General features: G+C 37.0%; 1 protein-coding gene across 3 annotated transcripts in view; it reads right to left on the reverse strand.

Annotated features, from left to right (window-relative positions):
* Positions 1-204: 204 nt before the first annotated feature.
* Positions 205-21,460, reverse strand: part of LOC107398017 (uncharacterized protein) — a 31,597-nt gene continuing 10,341 nt past the window's right edge. The window contains exons 1-3 of one of the 3 annotated variants that reach the window (XM_064356920.1): positions 17,803-17,962; positions 14,708-15,065; positions 205-1,590 (exon numbers count right to left, since the gene is read on the reverse strand). In XM_064356920.1, the coding sequence (XP_064212990.1) occupies positions 407-1,590; positions 14,708-14,954 (1,431 nt within the window). In that variant the 5' untranslated portion in view covers positions 14,955-15,065; positions 17,803-17,962 and the 3' untranslated portion in view covers positions 205-406. Of the gene's footprint in view, positions 1,591-14,707; positions 15,066-17,707; positions 17,963-21,460 lie in introns of those variants that run through there. The other 2 variants (XM_064356922.1, XM_064356921.1) reach the window with 2 other exon arrangements.

Genomic DNA, 21,460 nt, shown 5'->3' on the forward strand with positions numbered 1-21,460 from the left:
ACAAATTGTCACCAACAAAAATATAATCTGTAAGATTACGACTTTGATATTTTTTTGGGGTAATTACCTACCTGAAAAATATACAGGGAGGTGCTTTAAAGGACCAGTTGCTGAACTCATTTCTTGAGCAAATAATTTCAGACCAAATATTTCTTCAAATTATTCGTAACTTCGTTATTCTAAAAGATTAAGAATTAAACAAAATTTTCCTCAAATATTTATTTAATACACAATATCATTGTCAAATAACAATATAAATACTTTGTCTGAAGTGAGGTACAATAAGAAATGTGCACCCGATCTACACCACAAATGGTAACACATTACAACAAAACATCACATTCTATTCTGTGAAACTATATACAATATATACACTACAATAGTCACAACTCCCCCAACCCCACCCCTAAACTAGCACAATATTAGCGACCGAACTATTCACCTCCTCCTCCTCGTACCCGCTCTCGTCACTACACGCACTCTCATTCTCGCCCTCCTCCTCACACAACTCCCTCGTGTCCAAACTCCTCCGCTTGAACACCTTCAAGGAACTGAAATCGGCCTGGCTCTCCCCCACCGGCACCAGCGACACCTCCTCATTCCCCAGAATCTTCAAACCGCAATACGCGTTAACCCTCTCAAAGCTGCGAACGCGGGCCAGCACGCAGCCCCCAACTTTGAAGTCCAAATCAGTCTTTTTCGGCTCGTCCTCCTCGGAGATGGCCGGGAAAACGGGCTGGTCCAGGTCAGAGGTGACCGTGGACGCCGACTCACACCCGCTTGACAACGACCCCTCGTCACTATCAGGGGGCACCAGGTCGGGCTTCTCCCCCAAAGCGTTAAACCAGGCCCTTTCACACGACTCCAAAAGGTCGTTCCGGAGCGAATTCTGCACCAGCTCCTCCAAAATCATGTCGCTTTTCTCGTCAAGAGTCAGCTCTTTGTCGTCCTCACGGACGTCAGGTACTTGCAGCCTCCGGACGAAAGTTTTTCGCTTGTCGAGCAAAGCACTCGTGCTGTCATAATGCCGCAGAATCTTCTTGTACACGTTTTTGCTCGGTTCAGGAGTCTCTTCCTCCTCCTCGATAATTTCCTCGATGCTGGTTAACTTCGGGGCGGATTTCGACCGCTCCAAGGGCGGCTTGTAGTTGTGGGAGCCCGTACTTAGCAGGATTTTCCTCCTGGGGATGGTGGGGTTGTCGTAGACCGAGTTAACAAGGGAGAGTCGTGCGTTTTGCCGCGAGATTTTGTCGCGTTTGAACTCGGCCAAGGCCAGGGCGAGGGCTTGCTTGAGCTGGGTTTCGATGAGGCGGGCGATGGCGGCCGAGGGGCAGAGCACCGCGTGGCAGCGGAGTTCGTGCCGGAGGCGGCGGCCCTCGTGGCGGTACACCCAGCAGAAGAGGCGCGGGAATTGGGCGGGGGCGGAGCAGGTGGTGAGACGGTGGGCCCAGTATTCGGTGAGGCCGTGGTCTTTGGTGGTGGCTTTGAGGCCGCCGCTGCTCACAGTGAGCTGCATGCGGACGTCGGGACGGGACGATTGCGTGTAGTTACGCCATAAGGTCGCTAACGGCTTTTCCACACAGCCGTCACCTGGAAAACGGAACGAGTGAGAACGTGCCGAGGTAATTAGCGGAGAATGAGAGGAGGAATAAAAGCAACAAGTGGATTCTGTGAACGGGGGATTAGTCTCTATTTGTTACTTTTTCGCTGACGTTTCAACGGGAAAAAAGCGGGAGTGTAAGTTTAAATTAAGTTTTTGTCAAGAATTCGAAAACGCAACAATGAAATAAATTGTGGCGTAGATTTTCCAGCGACAGAATGGACTTCTCTAATATCCTCAAATCAGTATTAAAAACTTAGAATCACCTATTATGTGTCGTTTAGTGCATAAAACTCTTATCTACTTTCTATTACACAATATTTTAAGAAACATTCACAATTTCCTTCCGGTAACTGCACATATTCTGTTAGTTGATTATTATTAACGGTTTAAACTTAAGCACTTGAACATTTGAAAATTTAAAAATTTAAAGGAAACACTGAAATTTTGTGCTGTATTTTTTTTAATAAAGGTTTGCAACTGAAGCAACAAGTGGATTCTATGCACGGAGAGATAATTTTTTTTTACCAATTTTACAATTTTTTTTTGTAACTATCTCTAATGTAAAGCACCCAGTTTTCGTCATGAATTTGTAAACGCAACAATAATTGTTTTTTTAAATACCGTTCCATCCTCTACTTTGCCAAAAAGAACCAAATTTTCATTTCCTTAATCCACTAAAACCTTCAATTATTTTCGTTTAAAGCCGTTTTCAACGTGCTTATGGTCGTTTTTGTTTGTGTATTCGTAAATATTTTTTGTATTAGTGAATTTCTTTATGATTAATTTAAGGAATATTCACAATTTTCCTCCAATAACAACACATTTAAACAGGTTTATTCTACATTTTGACAATTGAAACCTTGTGAAAAAAAATATTTAAAGGAAAATCCGAGGGAATAAGTGAAATTTGATGCGGTACTAGTTTTATTGCGGAGTGCCATTGCCATTGACAGGTCCTGCCAGCGTATGTTTTTGACAGTGACAACAGATTTTGAAAATTTTTCTGTCAAATTTAATACATACAACTTATTCTAAAATGCCTAAAATACACACTTTTCGACAATACTGGTGGAATGACAAGGAATATTTTCAAGGTAAAAAGCTGCCGTCAGTGTCAATAACGTAACCGTTTTGCCAAAAATAATAAATTATACTTCAAAAGTGTCTTTTTTAATAATTATAATAAATAACAGTTCCTCATTAAACTTCGACTAATATAAAAATTATTGCTCAAAGAGCAAAAATTAAAACAGATTTAGAATCCTTGAATAATTTTGCATATTGATATGAATTCGTAGAATTGTAAGGGATGCTTGGGAGGTCCGAATGGTTAGTGTGTGTGAGGGCTTTTAGGGCGAGTGTGAAAGATGGGAAACATGTGTTAAAGATGAATGCCGAATGTCTGGATTTTTAGAAAATAAGTTAGTCTGTAACTGGCTTTTGTAGAGTAAAGTAAAATTAAAAGGTCCTGTTGAGAAGATCGTAGTTTATTTACCCTATAATCCTGACGTAATAAATTATAAACTATAACAATTTATCAGAAGTGGGATCGTGAAAAAAAAAAATTATTCGTGGAGACTTAGTTTGGTTTTATTAGTGTTAGTTTGTTAGTGGTCAAAGAAATAAAGGAAAATGACGGACGATAAGAATAAAGAAAGCCCGAAGGAAATCATCCCTCAATCAGGACAGGAATTTTTGAACTTAGAGACAATTTTACAATTAGTGAAGGCAGCGGTGAGCGAAGCGTTACAGGCTCAGACAGGGACAGTGGCGGCGGCGGCGGCGGCGGCGGCGGCGGTTGACCAGGAGGTAGCAGGGTCGCCAGACATACAGGAGTTGTCCAGAGATAAGGAGGCGTCGGGGACGCTGGGGTCGTCTGGAAACGGGGTGGTGTCGGAGACAAGTGGCCTGCAGAACAGTCTTCCGTTGGGCCGGGTGGAGGCGCCTGGGGCGTCGAGAAACATGGGGTATTGCGTAATGCCCGATTTAACGCAAAGTTTACGCGTATTCAATGGAAAAGGAGGTGCATCAGACGCATTACAGTGGTTACAGGACATCAAAACCATGGCGGGACGTCAATTTTGGGGTGATGCAATTTTGTTGGAGGTGGCGCGTCAACACCTCGTAGATAGCGCGTTGTTGTGGTATCGATATCACCAGGATACCTTAACAACGTGGGCAGCGTTTGAGATGCGATTCCGCGAAAATTATACGGATCGAAGAACGCTCGCCGAAAGGTTTAGAGAGATGTCGGAGAGAAAACAAAGAACCAGTGAAAGCGCGGAAGATTATTTTTACGCAAAAATGGCGATGTGTCGCGATTTAAAATTGTCGTTCGCGGAAACGAAAGAAATGCTGCTCACGGGGTTGAAGTCCAGGGAAGTTGCGAGATCTCTGCTGACTGTTCGACACGACGATGAGTGGCAGCTTCTTCGTGATTTGAGGAACAATGAACGGTTGGATTTAATTTCGGTTCCAGAGAGGCGTATTTTGCCAGAGAAGAGAAAGTGTTTTCGCTGTGGAGCAGAGGGCCACATTTCTAAAAACTGTAACACTCCGAGAGTGGAAAATAACACCAAATGTTTTCCGTGTTTTAAGTGCGGGAAAATGGGACACTTCGCGCGCGAGTGCCAAGTACCGGGTCGCGATTCGCGAGAAAGACAAGTAGTAGGGCGAAACGAAAATTCGCAACGGGGTGCTACTGCAAACGAAGTGGCGGCGCAAGTAAAGACAATAAATGCTCAGTCGGACAATCTAAAGTATTTTAAGGACGTGAAAATTAACGGGGTGGAAGTTAGGGGTTACGTGGACATGGGAGCGGAAGTTTGTGTCATCCGGGATGATTATGTACCCAAATTAAAACTTATGTGTGACTGGGACAAGAAGAAGGACGTTACGGGCTACGGCGGTGCAGTTACAAGTGTTTTAGGAGCCGCACAGGTGGATGTAGAAATCGACGGCATCAACGCCCAGATCGAACTCCTGGTGGTGCCGAGGGAAACCCAGGAGATTCCAGTGATAATCGGGCATCCATACACCGAACAGCCGCACATCGAAATTGTAAAAACACCTCACGAACTTATAATAAGAAAATGTGAAGAGAACGGTGCGAATAATGCTCCAAGAACGGTTTTGTGGGCGAGTGAGGCGTCTGTAATTCGAAATAACTCCTGGGGCACATCACAGTCAGGACACAGACACCAGGAAGTACCCTTTGTGTCGAAGGTGGACTACGCGAGTCGGGAGAGTGGGTACCACGATGTGTAATAAGCACAGACAGGAACGGTGACACGGTGTTACCCATTTTAAATATAAGTGGAAAGGACATAAAAATTGTTGAAAATCAAAGTGTTGCGCGAGGGGACGTGTGTCGAGAATATACACATCGGCGAGATGTTAACACGGAACCTATTGACGCGTGTGAAATCAACACTGATTTGGCCGGGAAAGACGCGGAAAAAGTGTTGGAACTTATAAATGATTATCGAGATTTAGTGGCCCGAAATGTTAAGCAAATTGGATGTACGAATCTAGTAGAAATGGACATTGAATTAACAGACGATAAACCAGTTGTCTATCGACCGTATCGTATGTCGTTTTCCGAAAAAGAACAAGTGCGAAATATAGTGCGCGAATTGAAAGAGGCCGATATAATTGAAGAAACTGATTCTCCATTTGCAAGTCCGGTAATTCTCGTAAAGAAAAAGTCCGGGGAAGTGAGGATGTGTGTCGATTATCGAGCGCTCAATAAGAAAACAGTGAAACAGCACTACCCCTTGCCGTTAATCGACGATCAGCTGGATCGACTTCGGGGCCAAATCTACTTTACCTCAGTGGATTTGTCCATGGGATACCACCAGGTACCAATGTCGAGGGACGCGCGAGGTAAGACGGCTTTCATTACCCCTGATGGGGTCTACTGTTTTAAGAGAATGAGTTTTGGGTTAGCGAATGCGCCCTCGCAGTTTCAAAGATTAATAAACATAGTTCTTGGGAATTTGCGATATGACACTGCGATGGCGTATTTGGACGATATTATTATTCCGTCCAAAACTGTAGAGGAAGGATTAGCTAAGTTAAAATTGTTATTTAATAGATTTAGATACGCGAACTTGACGTTAAACTTGCGAAAATGTTTTTTCTTTATGACAAAAATTGATTATTTGGGTTTTACAATTTCAAAAGAGGGTATTGAACCGGGAAGGGATAAACTTAGGGCAGTGGCTGAGTTTCCGGTACCTACAGACGTACACAAGGTCAGATCGTTTTTGGGGTTGGCTAGTTATTTCAGGCGTTTTGTCCGGAATTTTGCAATTATTGCCCGTCCTCTCAGTGACTTATTAAAAAAAGGAGGTAGTTTTAAATGGGGGGTAATACAGCAAAACGCGTTCGAGTCGTTAAAGAAAGCGTTAATGAACAAACCAATCCTTTGCGTTTTCGACACGGGCGCCTATACAGAACTTCATACAGACGCGAGTTCAACGGGGTTAGGTGCCGTGCTTCTGCAGAAACAGAATGACGGAACATTGCGACCGGTGTCATTTTACAGCCGAAAAACGACACCCGAGGAAGCGAAATACCACAGCTATGAACTAGAATGCTTAGCAATTGTAGCGGCACTAGAGAAATTTCGCGTTTATTTGTTAGGGATTCATTTTGTAATTCGTACTGATTGTAACAGTTTAAAATTGTTGGCAAATAAAAAAGATATGCATCCAAGAATAGGGCGTTGGTTTATTAGGTTGTCAGAGTTTGATTATACCGTTGAGTACCACCGGGGCGAAAACAATAAAGTAGCAGACGCCCTTAGCCGAAATGCGGTAGAGGCTGGTCGGGCCGTGCCAGTGGGTGGACTTCCAGATGTCATGGGGATAAAGATAAATACGGATTGGGTAGCGGCATTACAGCGTACCTGCAATGAAACTAAAAGCGTTTTACAGAAATTAGAAGAGGGCGATCAGGCAACGCACTCTAAATTTACGTTATGCAATGGTCGTGTTTATCGGGTAAAAGATGGAAAGTGGCGATTGTATGTACCTGTCGATTTAAGATTTGATATAATTAGTAACGCTCATAGAGAACTTATGCATTTGGGAATAGATAAAACGTTGGACAAAATAAAAGAGAGCTACTATTTTCCAAAAATGCGGGAAGAGGTAGGAAAATATATCAATCGATGCATTAACTGTTTGTATAGTAAGACACCGCGGGGGAGGCAACCGGGAATGCTGCACCCGTTAGACAAAGGCAGTACTCCGTTTCAGGTGGTGCATATCGACCATTTGGGCCCTTTTCCGTCAAGTAAAACAGGAAACAAATACGTATGCGCTATTATAGACGGCTTTAGTAAGTACACAGTATTAAAAGCGCTGCCGGATGTAGGAGCCGAGGGAACTCTTAGTTTTTTGAAAGAATTCGTTTCTAATTATGGAAAGCCCAATAAAATAATTAGCGACAGAGGTACAGCGTTCATTTCGAAGTTGTTCGAAAAATTTTGCGGTGATTGTGAAATCCAACACGTAAAAATTGCAACAGCAAGTCCTAGATCGAATGGACAAGTGGAGAAAGTAAACGACGTGATAATAACATGCTTAAGTACAAGTACGGATGACATAGAAGGTAGTGATTGGGACGAAAAATTAAGCGAAGTACAATGGGCTATTAATAATGCAACCCATTCGGTCACTAAAAGAACGCCTTTTAGTTTGGTCCGGACATACACGCGAGACGGGTTCACTAATAATCCGTTAGCAGCCGAAATACGCGATTTAAATACACGCTTAAATACGGAAGAAGAGCAAAATTTAGTTGCGGATCGGCTGAAAAGAAATGCGGATCGTATGTGCGCGAATTTTAATAAATCGCGGCGTCAGGCTAGGGTTTTCAAGCAAGGGGATTTGGTGTTGGTACGGGCTGAGGTACCGTCGACCGGCCAAAGTCGTAAATTGAGCCCTAAGTATCGAGGACCCTATGAGATTGTTAAATTTATAGGGAATGATAGATATTTAGTGCAAGATATAGAAGGCGAACAACAAAGTAGTCGCTTCTATAAAGGAATTATTTCTGTAGACAGATTAAAATTAGTTAGTAATTTAGAGGAGTAATAATTAAGATAAAGTAGGTTGTACAAGTGTTAAGGGTAATGTTAAATTTTTATCGGAATTTTATTATTAGAAAAATTTGGGGACATAAGTAGAGTGTTTAGTTTCGTTATTTTAAGTTATGGTAAGTGTCATTAGGGGAATGAGTGATTAGATGGTTGGGATGTGTTCTCGAGGACGAGAACATTGTCAGGAAAGGCCGAGTTGATATGAATTCGTAGAATTGTAAGGGATGCTTGGGAGGTCCGAATGGTTAGTGTGTGTGAGGGCTTTTAGGGCGAGTGTGAAAGATGGGAAACATGTGTTAAAGATGAATGCCGAATGTCTGGATTTTTAGAAAATAAGTTAGTCTGTAACTGGCTTTTGTAGAGTAAAGTAAAATTAAAAGGTCCTGTTGAGAAGATCGTAGTTTATTTACCCTATAATCCTGACGTAATAAATTATAAACTATAACAATATGAAATTAGGTACTACTTCAACTAATATTTATCTTGAGGAACTAAAGTTTGACCGATATCACAAAAACGGTTATCTCCAGGTAAAAAATAAAGACAGTTTCAGAATCCTAGGAACTTTTCCATAGGGAAAACTTATATTTGAGTTGGTTTGAAGTTAAAGTTGCTTACAAAAAAAAAGTCAACATGAAAATGAGCCATTTTTATTATATTTTTTCATAATTCCTCACACTTTAAATAGGTAATGTTTTAAAATCTACCGCTCGTAGACAAAACATGGAAAATAATTCTGAATCCCTGAATAATTATGCATATGAAATTGCTTAAACTAGAGTTTAAACTATTAAACAAAAAGTTCATATTACGTGTTTATCTTCAATCACAGATTACGTTCTGTAACTAATATTGCACTTTGAGGAACTAAACTTTGACTGACATCTCAAAAACTGTTGGTTGTGGATGAGAATTAAAGACAGATTTGAAATTTTTGGACAATTTTCCATTAGAAGAGCTAAAATTTCAGTTTTGGTTGTTGGTGGAAATTTAATAAAAATCCAAATATCCATTACTGTCACTATCAAAAGCAAATGTTGGCAGTTCTGTAGATTGTTTTCTTAAGTTTTTAGTTTCAGTGTAATCGGCGTTTCAATAGATTTTTTTGCACAATATTGCTATGAAATTGTATATGTTATATTAAATATTATCGAATTTTAAATATACTTATAAATTCTATGTAACATGTAATTGAAATAAAAAAGAAAACTAATACGATAACATCCAATAGATTTGAAACGGTCTAATATTCATTAGCCTCAAAAGTGCCAAAGCTGATAGTGTTTTTAACCAAATGACGTAAAAATGCAAATTTCGCCAAAAAATTGTCCCGAGGCGCGATGACCGTCACTTTTCGACGGGTTTCTAAATTGGGAACAAAATTTGAACCCAGAATGCATCCAGTGGTACCGTTTTCGGAGCCCCCATATAGTCAGAGCCATTATATGTCATGTAGAGGTTCTTTGACCCTTATTCTCGTCCATTTATACTTTCCCAGTGATCGGCGATGTTCTTTGGAAAGCTTTCCCCGCGCAATTCTTTTAAACATCACTTGGAACGTGACTCAGCTCTCCGAAAAATGTCAGAAACGCATTACCAAATTGAATTTTGATTTCTCCGAAGCCATTTCTTTGTCATCACAATTGATTTTTTCACGTAAAATTGAAAAGTTTTAAATTCAATTAGAGGCTTCCTGGTAGCGTGGCGCCCAAAACTTTCAAGAATTCCACAAAAAAAAGAAATGAAAAGACACTTTTTATTAGGGTTTTTGTGCAGCTTAGTTAGCACCACTGCTCCAAAAATAGCCCGAGTGACTTAATCCCGGTAATTGCGCAAATAAATTCGCAAATACTAATTAACGTTATGGAAAGTTTATCAAATTTCGCTTTGTTATTAGAGCAAACAAATTTAGGTTTGTCGATGCACCAGACCGATTGTCAGCAGTGTGCAAATTTTCCAATTTAATTTTCTGGAGTAACAGGATTTTTGATCGCGATCGCCTCTTTTCTCACATTGTGTGTTATCAGGTTTCCTCTATTTTTCGACTTCCTGTGCAAACCGCGCTTTTATAGTCAATAACCTTAGCGTAAAAGTAGGTATTTCATTATGAACTTTGTTTAGAAAGTGCACTCAAACGGTTACGAGTATTTGTATAATGCAAGGTCAGGGGTTCTTGAAAAACTTTTCAAAAATACAAATTAATTTCTCTTTGTACAATGCGATATTAAAGTTTTTCTCACAACCGCAACCGGTTCAACTGTTAATTAATTATGGTAAATATTCGCCGGAGGCGTTCTCAGTTTCCCTAGAATATTTTGCAAATGGTTTAACCTTGAATTTGGAGTTGCAAAGAAGGTCGAAAATTCAATTAAACATCAGGTTTTTTATTCTAATGACACTTCCGAGAACGGGTGCCGTATTTTTGGGACCATTTCGACCCATAAACCAGCTGAAAAACAACGCAAATCGAGTCTAATCACGCACTAAACATTCCTGCCGACGTCCAAACAATAACAATTTAATTTCATTGATTGGCGATAATCGGCCGCAATTTGGCACTCGATAACAGGCCACAACTCTATAGAATTAAAATTGGTTCCGCCTGACATAATTAATTCAAAATATTCGAGGTAAACAATCACTCAATGGGCTCGAAATAATGCAACTTCTGACAAGCTAGAGCTTTAATTCAATTTTTAACTTAATTTAATTATTTAAATTTAATTTAATTGTCTATACGATCCAATTCGACCATTTTGAGTTCAACTAAATGATTTTCAAAATGGCTGAACTTCCGGAACGATGAGAAATTGACGTCAGTTTTGAAATTTTAAATAGTGACCACCTGTTTATTTTTAAATTCGCCTTTTGGAACTGAGTTGTTAGTACTTATCTGTCATAGTTTTTGATTTTTGTCAATTTTTATTTACAGGAGTTCGGTCAAAATATCACTCATTACAAAGCGTTCAAGGGCTGTGATCGTTTAAATAAATAAAAATTTCAATAAAAAAATTGACATATGTCAAAAACTATGACAGGTAACTACCAAATTTTACTCAGTTGGCGCCAATTTCTCGGCCATTTTGAAAATGATTTAGTTGAACTCAAAATGGCCGATTTGGATCGTGTAGAATATTTTGAACAAGTTAAAAGTTTCTAAAGGAATCACCCCGTATAGCTGAAGATCCGGGATTGGTTTGAACCTGAACTTTGCGCAATTTTCTTTCGTCGAGGTCAGGAAAATGAAAAACATGCATTTTTTTCATTTCTTAATGGTTTTGTTTTGTCGGTTTTATTTGGCATCTCGCAAACATAATGATTATGTATAGTAAAATTGTTTTTTTGAACATAATTACAGCTATCTATTTAATTTACGCAAACCTGTTTAAATAATTACAGCCAAGGAGGAATGAAAGAGTGTTTTATTGCGTTGCGATAGGAAAAAGCTTTTTCGATTACATTGTAAGAGTAGGCTGCGACAAAGAAACGGACACGTGGCATGTAATTACTGGCTGTTGATGCGACATTGTTTTTGGTGACTTTCGAGACAGTTGGTAACGGCGGCGCCCATGCATATTTCCTTCGAAAGCCCATCAAGAGTGAATCCTGTTATTACTGAAGAAGTTTTTGTGGTCAGTGTTGCCACACGTGGGTCGCGAAAATCCCACTCGTGCAAAAACTCGCTTTGAATTGTAAAATATGAATTGTTGTTGTTGTTGCACCGACGGACGTTTTCATCCGGATTCAAGGCCGCCAAATATCTTCGCTTAATGGCCGGGTTTACCCAAGAAGTGTGAATATTATCGCGCTTAATTGGATTATAATTGTATAAATATTAGGGCGCATTGGTAAACAATGATTAACAGCACAAGCTGACAAATTTTACCGGGACAAAGAAAAAAATTCCTGCAGTTATTAAACCGCCTCGTTAGTTTTTAATTGTCTGGAAATAATTGTGCAATAAAAAACTTAATGAAGATAATCGAAAATGTGTAATAGCTCGTGTCAATTGCGAACCGATTTTCATTTCGGCTCTTGCTCTTTCAGTCCTTGTTTCACGAACTGAGCTGACTTTTTCAGCGGTTGCGTGCAAGAATTTGGGTCAAAGTTGAAGTGTTAACAAGTAGATTTTATTAAGCCAGATTACGAGATTTGAGACAACTGTCGAGAATTAAGTTAACACGAAAACATAAAAGTTTGACGAAATGCATTTAATTACGGTCTAGAAGCCGCACTAAGGTTGAGGACAGCGTAATTTTCTGCCGTTTGACCTTTTTGGGCCCTGTTATTCAAGAGGATGAACGAGTGCCGACTACTGTTTTCAGTCGGATCGTAAAAGAGAAAGTATATTCAGTCATTAGCATATTGGAGTGAAAAAACGAAATACAATTCAAACCACAAAACGGTTATTAATTTCAGACAGATAATTACGCCGCATATTTCTCTCACACTTTAGAACGGTTTTTTTCGCATGTGCGTTACGTCACACTGGTAGGAAAGCGGTTTGACCAAATTTGTCACTACAGTGAGTTCGAAAAAAGTCGCGTCACAACGGTGACGTTTCAGCGGAGGCGTCCTGTGACTAATTCCGCGTAAAAACTCGCTTCAATAATTATCCATCGAGGCAGAATAACCGAAAATCGCTAAAGAAGGAAAATGCATTTTCAGTGCAACGACCGCTGGTATGATGATGTTTCATCACAGGAAAAATAACGAAATGATGATGCTTTCACTGAGGATTTCACCGCCGGAACGTATCTGTTGTGAAGCAAGACTGTGTTTTATTTCTAATATTTTTCAATTATTTAGTAATTATTTATGAAGCGATTTATTGGGTTTCGCTAAGAACAAAGTCCAGCAAATGGGCCTTGACGACAAAATGGTGGACCGACAATCACTACTAGTCAGCGCCTTAACAATTTTTTTGTTTTCTTAAAATATTTCCACAATAGAAATTTTATTTTTTTAAGTGCCATCTTATGTAGAGATTTTTTTTTTAATTTTTTGCAAAATACAAAGCCTACTAGACGGGCTTTAGCCTGTAAAAAATTAATTAACCGGCGATCACTAGTTAGAGCCTTTACGAATTTTTTTGTACTCTCAAAAAATCCTCAACAAATTTAATTTTTTTAAGTGCCATCCTGTGTAGAGATTTTTCTGATTTTTTGCAGAATACAACGCTTGTTAAACGGGCTTTAGACTGTGAAAAACTTATAAACCGGCGATCATTAATTAGAGCCTTAACGAATTTTTTTTTCACTCAAAATATCTTCACAATAAAAAATTTTTTTAGTGCCATTCTTTGTAGAAATTTTTCTGATTTTTTGTAGATTACAAAGCTTGTTAAACGGACTTTAGACTGTAAAAAATTAATAAACCGGTGATCACTAGTTAGAGTCTTAACGAATTTTTTTCTCTCAAAATATCTTCACAATAAAAATTTTTTTTAGTGCCATTCTTTGTAGAAATTTTTCTGATTTTTTGTAGATTACAAAGCTTGTTAAACGGGCTTTAAACTGTGAAAAACTTATAAACTGGCGATCATTAATTAGAGCCTTAACGAATTTTTTTTTCACTCAAAATATCTTCACAATAAAAATTTTCTTTAGTTCCATTTTTTGTAGAAATTTTCTGATTTTTTGTAGATTACAAAGTTTGTAAACGGACTTTAGACTGTAAAAAATTAATAAACCGGCGATCACTAGTTAGAGTCTTAACGAATTTTTTTTCCTCTCAAAATATCTTCACAATAAAAATTTTTTTTAGTCCCATTCTGTGCAGAAATTTTTCTGTTTTTTTTGTAGATTACAAAGCTTGTTAAACGGACTTTAGACTGTAAAAAATTAGTAAACCGCCGATTACTAGTCAGAACTTTACGATTTTTTTTGTTCTCTCAAAATATCTTCACAATACAAATTTTATTTTTTTAAGTGCCTTCCTGTGTAGAGATTTTTCAGATTTTTTGTGAAAAACAAAGCTTGTTAAACGGGCTTTAAACTGTAAAAACTTAATAAATCGGCGATTACTAGTTAGAGCTTGGCGATTTTTTTTGTTCTCTCAAAATATCATCACAATATAAATTTTATTTTTTTAAGTGCCATCCTGTTTAAAGATTTTTCTGATTTTTTGCCGAATACAAAGCTTGTTAAACGGACTTCAGACTGTAAAAAATTAGTAAACCGGCGATTATTAGTCAGAACTTAACGATTTTTTTTGTTGTCTCAAAATATCTTTACAATACAAATTTTATTTTTTTAAGCACCACCCTGTGTAGAGATTTCTCAGATTTTTTTGCAAAAAACAAAACTTGTCAAACGGGCTGTAAAACTGTAAAAACTTAATAAACTGGCGATTACTAGTTTGAGCTTGACGATTTTTTTTTGTTCTCTTAAAATATCTTCACAATACAACTTTTATTTTTTTAAGTACCATCCTGAGTAGAGTTTTTTCTTATTTTTTGAAAAAATTAAGCCTGTTAAAAGGGCATTCGACTGTAAAAAATTAATAAAGCGGCAGTCACTATAGCACCTAAACGAATTTTTTTTTTGTTTTCTCAAAATATTTTTATACAGTACTATTTAAAAATTTTATTTGATTTTATCAAGTGCCATTCTGTAAAGAGATTTTTGTTTTTTTGCAAAAACAGGCTTATGAAAAGGGCTTTCGACTGCGAAAAAATCATAAATCGGCAGTCATTATTATGTAGGGTCTTGACAAATTTTTGTTAGGATAACTTTTATTTTACTTATAAGTGTCATTTTGTGTAGCGATTTTTCTTGTTTTTGCAGAAAATAAAGCTTATAATTTGGGGCTTAGGGTTAATATTTTTTTATTTTTGTCTGAAATAAATTTAGAAAAACGAAGTTTCCTAGTAAATTTTCAGGATTCTAGCTAAAACTGTTTTTAAATCTAAAACTAGCTAAGCAAGAGAGGGACAATGGGACCGTTTCCGTTGCTTTTATTCGTGTTGCATGTTAATGAAAGGGGAAACCTACCTTTGGCCCATCCTGTGACGACGTTGCCCAGGTAGGCGACCCTGTAGGTGGGGTCCGGAAGCGAGATGGTCACACTGGCCGACTTCCTCAGCCGTAGCCGATTCAGCAGTGTTTTGAGCATCTTGCGCCCCCTCTCCTTCTGTAAATTTTTTCCGGGCATTTCGCTGTTGAGGGCCTCGATCGAGGGCACTTTTTTCACCGTTTTGGTCACAAACACCGAATCCACAATATCCTCTTCCTGTTCCATTTCTCCGCAATCACTGGTTATGTGAAAAAATGACTAGGTTTCAATCGAGAGGAAATGGTGAAAGATACGAACTTCCGTCCAGTGGCGGCGTTACGTCATTTTGAGGGCCCCCTGGAACAGGCAATTTTCGGTTTAAGAACTGGTTTTTCGGCAGACAAGTGTTATTTCGTGCCGTAAAATCATATCATTTCGTAAAGAAGAAGAAGAATTTCATCGCACACGCATAACCAAGGTCCACTACATTCACAACCGTTGCAAAACCGTTCCGATGATTCGTACCTGGAAGATAGCGCATTTCTTTTGTTTAAGAGCAGAGAACTAGTTTAGAGGTCGATCAGCTGTTTTTATTTTAATAATGATAATGCGGCTGTCTGGGTTTAAGGCAAAAATTCTGGTAATGGTTGAAGGTCGCCGGATTTGCATGGACCATCACTTTGCTCGGTTTTATCGCAACAAGTGCCCCAGGCACACACAGAGTGGGCGAGTTTTCGGCCCACCGATGAAGTGTTTGCCAACGTTTGAATTTTGAATAAATTATGATTTGACAAATAAACAAACCCAATTACACAACGGAGCGAAGGCTCGATTTTTGGGAACTAATTACGACCACGCTTTTTCCGAATTTCTTGTAATTTTTTCAGTAAAAAAAATAAACCAATAAAAAAATCTGCCACTTTTATGCAAATTTTCAGCGATTAAAGCTGTGGGATTGACTTTGAATTTTATTCACCTTCTGTTATTCAATTGAAATGTGTTGCTACCACAAGTAGGATAAATTATAGGGTCATCTTAGATTTTTTTAATATTAGCTACGTCATTATATTAGTACAGGGTCTGAGAATTTTTTTTATTTTTTGACGTTTTGTTAAACGCTATCGTTCATAAATTAAAAATGAATACAAAACAATTCAAGAAAAAAGAATGCTCTCAAACGTATGGTCTTAATAACTCAAATAAAAAATCCAAATAGAATAAATAAATAATTTTTGTAAGTAGTATCTACAATTATTTTAATTTATTGCCCAATGATGTCGAAGCCAAAACCGTTTTTTAATTGCATTTATACATAATTGTTTTCCTAAAAAATACCTTATAGTAACCTATACTAAAAAAGAAGTACAGAATGTCTTATATCTTACATATTAGTTTTTAAACTAAAAAGTTCTCCAAGTTTATCGATATTTGCTTATTTTTCAAGTATGTGTCTGAAAAATAGAGGGATATCTATTGAGAAATATTAAAATAAAAATTGACAATTTTGTTTTATTTCAAGAATATTAGTTTTTGACTAGGTTTTTGAATTTATTTTGAATAAACATCGCTCCTGAATCAGTCTGTATTGTATTATAATTGTTTCAAATATTGTGAAAAATGTACAGTCACGATAAAAAAGAATGAGGCCTATCAACCGAGCTATATGAAAATCATTTTAACACACCTTGTATTAAATACTTTACATTTTTCTGTAAACATGACATTTTTTTCTGAAGTTTTCTACAATTCTTTATAATAAATATTCGTTAATTAACCGAAATTTTATTATTTCAAAAATACGTAAATAATTATTGTCGCATTACCCATGCTTTTTAATTTTTTTATTTCTATTTCATTCAATTCTAGAGTCAATTTTGTATTTTTTTTACAAAACAACATTTACCAACACTCCAAATGACATAATAAATGAAATAATAATTTTTATTATTTAGAAAAAGAAACTTCATAAATTTTTGAAGTCGAATGCTTATTTTTGAGTACATTATTTTTTGATGTGCATAGAGATGAAACATACTTTTAATAAACTCACTCTGTATATTTAATCCATTCCTTTAAAAAACTGATTACACCGTTTTTTGTAAAAATTAAAAAAAATAACAAAAATACGTAAGTGACAAAAAATTAAGTTGGCAAAATTGAATAATATACATTATAAAATAAGCCAAAAACCTGAAATTTCAAGTAGGCAACATCACAATTGCCGACTTAATTTCAAAGTCACAGCTTACTTTGATCGTAAATTTCGTTTAACTTGTACAATTTTTTGAAACACGAAAAATGAAGACTAAAATGGTAAAGCAACTTTGGAGTTAGAAAACTTTCTCCATTTCTGTGCTGGAATTTGGTCAAAATTCAGTTCTAATGTTAATCAATCCCATCAATCATAACATTGGATGAAAACCAAATTAATTAATTAATTGCGAGCTAAATGTCGGCGCTACACTTAGCCTTTTTAGGCATTAACTCATTTATAAACTGCCTGTCGAAGGCATAATTGATGAGAAACGTTCACGCGACGATAAAATTTGACAGATTTTTGACGTTTTGTGTAACAATCGAAGACTTGCGAAACTTTCCCATTCTTTTAATTGTGGGAATTGCGAAACAATTGAAGATGCGACAAGTGACCCATTGAACAAACAGGTGGCCAGGATATGGGCGTCACGGTGTACTTGATTTCGAATTTTCCAAATTTTTGGTCAAATGTCAACCAAGTTATGTAATATACATACGAGATTTTTTCCAGTTTTTTCACTCACTTTCTCGCCAGATTCGAGTCACAAATTAGAATAAATCATTTTTAATTGCCACCATCGTAGTTGTTGGTATTTAATTGTGAAATAGAGCGCACATAATTTGCACGATATTCCGATATAAATTTGCGATTTTGAAAAAAATCTTTTTTAATGAAACTTTTCTCAATTAATCATTCGCGATTTTTTCGACCGCGACCAAGACCAATGGTACGGCTTCCATACCAGCATGGTACTAATTACCCATCCGAGTAATAACATCTAAATCGACGTCGGCCGTGCACAACAACAAAAACGCATCACTCTCGCAGCCTACTCACAATTTCGCAAAAATCCAAGGCCCGTTCACATAATCCGTAAAAGTTCAACTCGTTTGACAGCGCGACCACTTGCCAGCAACGCTTTGAAACAACTGCCGGCCGGTGCACAAACAAGTGAATATCATCGGCATCGCCATCAAGGTAGCAAAGCTCCACGGCCTACCGAGTCGCCGATAAAAACAACAACGCGGGCGGTTCGTCTTTCTCGAAACGACCTGTATATGGCGTCAAGGTGATTTTTTCAATTGTTTTTGGATCTTCACCGTAAAAAACCTGTTTTTTGATAATTCCTGTGTGTAATTGATAAGTCAAGGCTGCGCAAATTGTTGCGAGATTAGCGTAACAAGAAATATTACTTTGTGTTTTTTTGGGGCCCCATTATGAAAGGTGCTTAATTGTCGTGGGTGGCAAATGCTCAATTGATCATGATATTCATGATTCAGAGGTGATTCTTTGAGGCCTTGAGCCGGCCTGGTGTGGACTATTTCAGGTCGTGATCGGTCCGTTTACCCAGAAATCTCCACGAGGAATGAAATACATATTTAAAAGCGACTGCTTTTGAGCCGACCTGAATACATAATTGCAATTGATTCGATTTCGAGGCCTTCTTTGGCATCGATTATGCCGTATCAGGGGAAAGAATTTCGGTTAATATGGGCAGAAATGCGGTACCTTTACGAAATATGGCTTAAAAACACACACTTTGAATTATTTCGAAAGCAAACACTTGCGGTTATAAAACACCAAAATGTGGGATTTTCAAACAAAGTCGGGCTTCGGGTGAAAGTAAACACTTTGGGGAATAAGAAGGATAAATAGGAAACGCCAAAGATAAACCACCCAAAGCGTGGAACAATAATTAAGAACTCCAACTTTTGGCGTCTTCAAAATTAAGTTTTTGGAAAAAAAATTGTAGAAAAATTCATGTATGCTATTATTTGGTCTATTTTGTAAATTGCTTACTTGTACAGTACCTACTGTATACGTGTAGTGTATGAAAACATTTTTTTAGGAAAATTTTTTTCTTTTTAATTAACATTTCTATTTACTCATGAATTCTTTATTAAAATCGTAAAATAAGCGCTTTAAAAGGCCGTGATCGCCGTAAATTTTCTTTGGTGTTTTTAGAATTTTTCGTCCTTTTGTGAAGTAGATAAGCAGATAAATAGGTATGTAATTATAATTCCCGAAATAACAAACTAAAAACCCTTGCAGATAGATTTTTTCACATTCTATAAATTTAGTTAAATATTAGAAACTGAAAATTAATACTAAACTCCCTTCAGGACTAAGTAGGTAATAATAATTTTTTTTCTTATACAAAATGAATAATTATTAATTTTAAATTATTTTTTGTATTATTATTATTATTTAAATATTATTTGGGATATTCCAATATTTTTAGAGGGTGATTTCTTAAGTCAAAATATTCGTACACGAAGGCCTTTTTTTAGTTTTTCTTAGTAACAAATTATACAGGGTGTCTACTATATTTTTTACTGTATATCCCAAAAAACTAAAGTAATCGCACAGAATTTAGTGTTTGCTATTAAATTCTTTATGTTTTTTCTATCCTTTTTAAATTTTTTTCAGATTTTTTTTTACAATTCCTTATAATTAAAATTAATTAATTAAACTACAAGGTAGCTGCAATAAAAATGTTATTTCGTGTCATCTGAGAACAAGCGATGCTTAAATACCGTTTTGAAAAAAATCTGAAAAAAATGTCGCTAGCCCCAAAAAATAATTAATTAAGCAAAAATTTAAAAAAAAATTGTGGTAACAAATTGTTTTAATTATGAGGAAGGGTAGAAAAATTCTGAAAAAAATCACAAACGTAGAGAAAAACTTTAAGCATTTAATAGCAAACGCCGAATTTGGCGCGACTATTAGTTTTTGAGATACCTAGATATAGTGAAAGATCGTTTTAGGAGACTCACCCTGTACAACATATTTAGGGTGTCTCAATGTTTCCAGAGGGTGGTTTCGTATTAAAAGGTATGTTTTTCAGTTATAATAAATTTATTAGTGCTATAAAAATGTATCTTGATTTGAGGGACACCCTGTATAAATAAATGGTATTCCTTTGCGTCATGCCTAATAAGCAACATTTTTAATGTAATTCGCACGAACGATATAAAATTACTTAGTTTAGAACATCAGTAATGTCGTAATTGTGGACGTTCTAATTTTATAATTATACAGACACCTAAATAAATTATTGCATTTATCACTGACAGAAAACTGTCATTAGCTATATGTTATTAGATCACTCTGGAATATTTGAAATAAACACAGCCGAAGGTCAGGTGCGACTCTCGAATTTCGCCAAATAAAAGGCAATTAGAAAACCCGGCGATATTTTTAGCTCTCATTGTTTTCAAACAGTGTATTTTATTTTTCGATTAATATTGACTCATTAGAGCGGCAGTAAAAGCTCGAGCAGGGAAAATATTTGATTTTTGGGTTTTGTGGCGCAGGGCCGGTTTAAGCGCAAATGCCGATTTGCATTAACCTTAGTTTCGCAAAGGTCGAGCCAATATCCAAACCCGGAATAATGAAATTATTGATTACAGTCCGTTCCTGCAATTCTCGTTCTTATAAGCCGCATTTACATAAAGTAATTGATTTTAAGGCCGAATTATGCAACCGTTGAAATTGAGACTAGCGCGCAAAAATCGAACTTTGCGTGGGTTTGACGGAGTTGAAGGACCTCTCAGGTTCACGTCCGCAGGAAAACCGCGCCGAGAAAAAATCGCCGAAAGTAAAAGCGTCCGAAATTCGATCAATTAAGTGATGATAACCGAATTATCGCGACTTTCGCGCTCCAGTCGGACGGACTTTTCAGTTTCGCAATTAGCGCGTCGGAATTCGAGTGATGTTATGCAGCGGTTTTCCTTTTTGGAATTGGAAACATGCAAACATGCTTAGTACAGATATATACAGTCGGTGTGCGATTTTTCTATAATTCTCATTAAACACATCGCAACGATGATTAATGGGAGATGTGAATTCCGTTCGGGAAAAATGATGCTATTAACAACTTCTGTCAGGGATAATGATTGTTCACTTTTATTAACAACAAACGTTTACGGCGAGAACAATGAGAAACTTATGGCTTTGGCAGGCCTTGACTCGGTACAAATTTCAAAAATAAATACGAGGAAAAGGCAAGAATCGGAGATAATTTGACGCAAACACGTAAACAATAATTACTTTGGCAAAAAATTAAGATGAGCTGCGTTACACAATCTCCAAAATTTGAGGAGGTAGTTTGAAGCAAATTGTTTAAAAATTGCCAATTTAACTTGTTCATTTAATCCAAAATTCGCTGCTTTATGTCTGAAAAAAGTCATTTCACTCATTTATGCGCAGTTTAATTCGTTTAATTGTGTAAGATTTAAACAAGGAACTCAGTTAGTTCACAAATGTTTTTTTCACAAACAAACTAGAAATCGACGTAGATCTAGATAACGATATTTCAACAAATTTCAAGCTACGTCGTTTTTGAGCGAGAAAATTTCATATCCTGCTGGAAGCATCCTGAAAATGGTTGTTTCAGGACTGACTAACGCTGATTCAGTCAATTTCAGGCGATTTGGATTGTTTTTGAGTCAAAAACACACTTAAGATTTTGCTGAAACGAGCCAAGAAATCG

The sequence above is a fragment of the Tribolium castaneum genome, chromosome 5 (assembly GCF_031307605.1).
Source record: "Tribolium castaneum strain GA2 chromosome 5, icTriCast1.1, whole genome shotgun sequence".
In the NCBI taxonomy this organism is placed as follows: Eukaryota; Metazoa; Arthropoda; class Insecta; order Coleoptera; family Tenebrionidae; genus Tribolium; species Tribolium castaneum.